The 4,676-nt window shown below is 38.9% G+C and overlaps 1 protein-coding gene across 1 annotated transcript; it reads right to left on the reverse strand.

The window, feature by feature from the left end:
- Positions 1-584: 584 nt before the first annotated feature.
- On the reverse strand, positions 585-3,723 carry LOC119029340 (C-C motif chemokine 25-like). Its single transcript, XM_037116123.1, has 5 exons — positions 3,656-3,723; positions 3,181-3,270; positions 1,451-1,568; positions 1,160-1,280; positions 585-1,059 (listed from the first exon to the last, which is right to left on the reverse strand). The coding sequence occupies exons 2-4, from the start codon at positions 3,242-3,244 to the stop codon at positions 1,160-1,162; spliced, it is 303 nt and encodes a 100-aa protein (XP_036972018.1). The 5' UTR covers positions 3,245-3,270; positions 3,656-3,723; the 3' UTR covers positions 585-1,059.
- Between the last annotated feature and the right edge of the window lie 953 nt (positions 3,724-4,676).

Here is a 4,676-nt window from a genome sequence, read left to right on the forward strand (position 1 = left end):
GTTGTTTTTGAAAGGAATTCTGGAGGAACATGGGTCCAACAGGAATCTAAATAGGTCAAAGGATAGGTACACTGTTTGTTTTGACTTTGAGATGTACTCTTGCCCGGAATGAGGACTGTGGATTTTTTCCACACACATTGTGAAGGGAAGCCAAACCTGTCCCACTGTAAATTGGGTCACCTGACAGATAACAGGTTTGACAAAACTGTGAACTAATACTTTAATCCAGCCTCATTGGACTGAATTGCTGGGAACTTTAACTTTGACAGACATGGAAGATTTTTAACTTCCAAATTCATCATCAAGTAAATAAGAACCAGCTCTGCAGATCAACTGTCCCGAGAGCCGAGTTTCAAAGTGTTGACAGATGGCTCATGTTGTCAGTTATTGTCTTAAATTGATGTCAGGTTGAGACTTTAACTATTGAAGACTATTGGACCCAAGCTAAGCCTGCTATGTTTCATTGGTAACCAGGGAAAATGTAATCGAGGAGGAATGCTGCAGCTTTTCCCCCTAAAATCAACAATGGGATCACCAAATCAGGACAAATCAAACTGATTCAAACCAGCCAGAAAGAAACAGAGTCTAGTTTGTGTTGCTTCTTTATTTGCTGTGGAGAGACACAAAGTACAACAATCGTGTTGATACAAAAATATGGAAATCTGTTTTATAAAAACACAAACTCACAGCTGAACTCCAAGGGTTGGTTTGTTTTTTCACATATACTTTACATCACACACTTATACACGCTGCAAATACATTTCAAAGCTGCCAAACAGTGGCTCATTCCTAGCAGGCGCTACATTAACACAGAGAAGTGGACAGTATCAAAGTGATGGCTCATACAAGTGAATTCTGCTATAGAGAGTTTTAACATTAAGGGTATGTTCATCTTATAGCGAACTGTGTACATTTACATTCTCAGTCAGCGACAGGAAATACCAGAATCTGGTGAAACATTATCCACATGGTTAAAAGTGATATACGATGCCTGACGGGGGGGAGGACATCTGCTTTCCTCCGTCCTGTGTTCCGTTCTTGTTTTTCTCCCTTAGTGGTCTACGAAGACAAAAGATTCATGACTGAAGAATTCACTCACTGAGTTTTTTCTGTGAGGCATTAAAGTGTGTCACTGTGAGAGTATTTTTTTTTTTTTTACCTAATTCTGCTCTGCCGTTCTCTGATCCACGACTGAAATCAAATACTGGACCCATGGCTTATCTGGATTGGCACAGACTGTCCGCTGTTTGGTTTGTGTGGGCCTCTTCTTCATCAGAAACCTACACACACCAGTATTATCACTCAATGTTACAATGAGGAATGAAGGATACATTTACGGCTTTCTTTAGTAATCAGTGTCCTTTTCCATTCATCTCTGCCAATTTATTAATAGATGCAGGTTTTTTAACAATGTAGGACAAAAGCGAGGGATGTAATAATTGCTACTCACACGACAGCTCTCTTGTTGCAATCACCATCTGTTTCCTGCATCCTGTAACTTTCAATGTTTCTCTTTGCGTTGGCTCTCATCCCTTGAACGTAGCCAAGGCAGCAGTCACCGTACGAGCCTGGAGAGAGAGAGAGAGAGAGAGATGAAAGTCACTGAGGGTTGGAGAGTGATCAGCTGCCCCACTCTCCCTTGGGTAGAAAATCAAAAACACTCTTGTTACAGCCCAAAGGGAATTCAATTGCTCAGTTTTACCATTGTGAAGTGTCTGGCTCTAATTGGGTTGTTGTGCGTATCTTTCCATGTTTATTGGTGTGCCAATAAACTATAAGGCATTAAGTTTTTATGTAAGTTAATTTGTGGGCTAATAACTCAATATATCAAGAGTAAACACATGAGCATGGGTCTTGCAAATCACCATTAATTCAACTGCGTGTGAATGAATAATTATTTAAGGGCTTAATTTGAAAAGAAGGGGGAAGAAACCAACAGCATCTTGGGAATCTCCTTCTCCTCTTCTGGTCATTTACAGATACCAGAGATTTATTTTGGGGACCTCGACTGAGTGACAAATAACAAAACTGAAAGATATTATTTCTTCTTTCGCTTCCTTACTCTCTCCCCATCATTTCTTCGGTCTCACATATATGTTTATTTAGTAGAACTGCAATTTTTGGGTAATCACGCACATCATGCAACAACTACCTGTGCTGGATATTTTTCCTGTGAATTTGGATTTTAGCAATGTATGGTGGGTATTTTACAGGCTCATTTAACTATTATATTTTGTGCAGTTTTAGGCTAATATCTGAGGGACTTGTGTATTGTTCCACAAAAGCAAATACCTATTGTACTGTACTGTTAACATGCAGAATGGAAGCCTTACTGGAAATAACTTACATGAAATACCATTGTTCCAAAGCCTTTCACCTCTTTATCCTTTCCTTTCCTTTTCTTTTTTTAAAAATGCCCAGATTTTTGAATGACTTTTTCCTTCATAGTAAAGTCTCATCATCTAAATCCTCTGCAACATTAAAATGCTAGAGTTTTGATGACATTAAAATACTTATTCAACATGACTGACTGTGTTGATAACATTAACGACCCAAATAGAATATATCAGCTACAAGACTGCTGCATCGATGCCAACTTTAGACTCCACGTCATTCACAAATTCAACTGAGATGTAAGCATCTTGGTGGCTGTGCTCTGTAAAGAAACGGTCAGTTTGACTCCAAAGTCCACAATCCAAAACTCGTCACTGGTGCTGTGTTTTGCGGATGAGAAAATAATGGTGATAATCTGCCTTTTTACTTAACGCATTTAACATTACCACGTCAGTGTGGTCTTTAATAGCAAGCCCAGACAGATTACACTTTGGTCTTAAGTGCTACAGTGAATGGTTTGGAGCAAAAGTAATGCCCCTCTCTGAGAGAGTGGATTTACTAACAGTATGAAGGAATGTGGATTATGAAGTACAGCTGCAGCCAGAATATAACCAAGTTTGGTAAAAGTCAGACTTGATGTACAATCAACAGTAATACACATAAGTACCAGTTTCACCCAAATTTGGTCTATATCTGTAGATTTTACCTAAATTTTGGAAAAATAAAACAGTTGCCTGCACAATACTGATCTACTAAAAACATCAACAAAAAGCCCAGTTTAATTTGTGTGCAATCTACAGTTTGGAATATAATAGTTCTGATATGAGTCAAATCTGTTCCTCTTACCTTGTGCAAGGCTCAGGTACATGGAGGTGAGGAGCAGGAGAAAGAAAAGAGCTTGGAACTTCATGGCTGCTGCTCTAGTTGTGTGGTTCGCTGCACAGAAACAAAATGATTAAACCAAAGAGCAAAAACCAGTACGTTGGAGGCAGTCCCCCCCCGGCACCTTGTAAATGTTGGCAGTTGATGTAATGTTTTCCATCACAATCCGCCCCCCCCTCTACACTCTTGTGAGAAAGAGGGGTTATGTCTCTAACCCTCGATTAAAAATGTTGCAATCCTTGTGTGGTGTCCAGCTGCGTGCAGCTGTTTCATCTCCAAATGCTGAAAGTAAGTTTGTGGTGAATTATGACCACATTCCTCTCTGGCATACATGTAATCTCAGTACTGGAGACACATAGCAGCATGTCTGCAAAAGTCAGGATTGAAGAGGCAAGAATTACATGAGGAAATTGTTGTAGTAAGCATGCAAAGAACATACCTGTTCACACTCAGTATTTTAAAAGATGTCCTGGGAGAAAAAACTTGAGTCCAGTACAACTTGTTGCGGCTCTGTACTCTTATAGTGCATACATGAGCTCTGCCCTCCCCCGACATTAACTCTTTTACTGCTCCTCCTCTGACATGTCGACACTCACTTTTACAATTCCTTAGAGTAGCATGCAATTTGATCACTAGAGCCCACAAGGCATTTTGTTTGGCACAAGCAGAGTCCCACACACACCAAGTGCCTCTGATGTTACTCTAACAACATTTCTGGTTGTCACTGAAAAGAAATTTATTGGAAAAGCCCCAGATTATCTTTACAGTTTTTCTCGATTGTTTACACACATTTTCTGAAAGCATGCCTCATACTCTCAGAACTCTACACACAAATAAAAATCACACACACAATGGGCAAAACCCCTCAATTCTCCTGCAAAATGAAACTTTACATTCAAGACAATGTTATTTCTTCTCAAATTTGTGTTTTGTTTTCAAATGGCACACACAAACCATCAAATGAATAGACATTTAGAAGAACCAGTTGAACACTGATGTGCTCAATGTAAAACACTATGATGAATGGACAACACTTCTTCTTCATTGATCATAATGACTTAGGCCTTTTTTTGTTCAGTGTTACACTTACTACAGACAGCTCATACATGACTGTGTTGTAAAATATTTGAGAATATTGTTTTTATACTCAGGACACACAAATACGTGATAACAAATATATTTTATCCACCTTGTGTTGGTAATCTTTCAGTTCTGCAACACAAATAGTAAAATACTGTAAATACTGTGTAGGAATACAAAGTAGGAATACATTTCCCAAATATTTGAAACATACTTTATTTTTACAGTCAACAGAACAGTCCACAGGCAATACTGTACTACTGTACTCATTGACTACTGTATTGATATGCAGTACTGCAATTTTCTAGTGAGAGTAGATTTCTTACCTATTCTCATTACTCTCACTCCTCTGCCTCTGATTCTGCCTCTGTTTCCAATGT

The sequence above is a fragment of the Acanthopagrus latus genome, chromosome 11 (assembly GCF_904848185.1).
Source record: "Acanthopagrus latus isolate v.2019 chromosome 11, fAcaLat1.1, whole genome shotgun sequence".
Classification (NCBI taxonomy): domain Eukaryota; kingdom Metazoa; phylum Chordata; class Actinopteri; order Spariformes; family Sparidae; genus Acanthopagrus; species Acanthopagrus latus.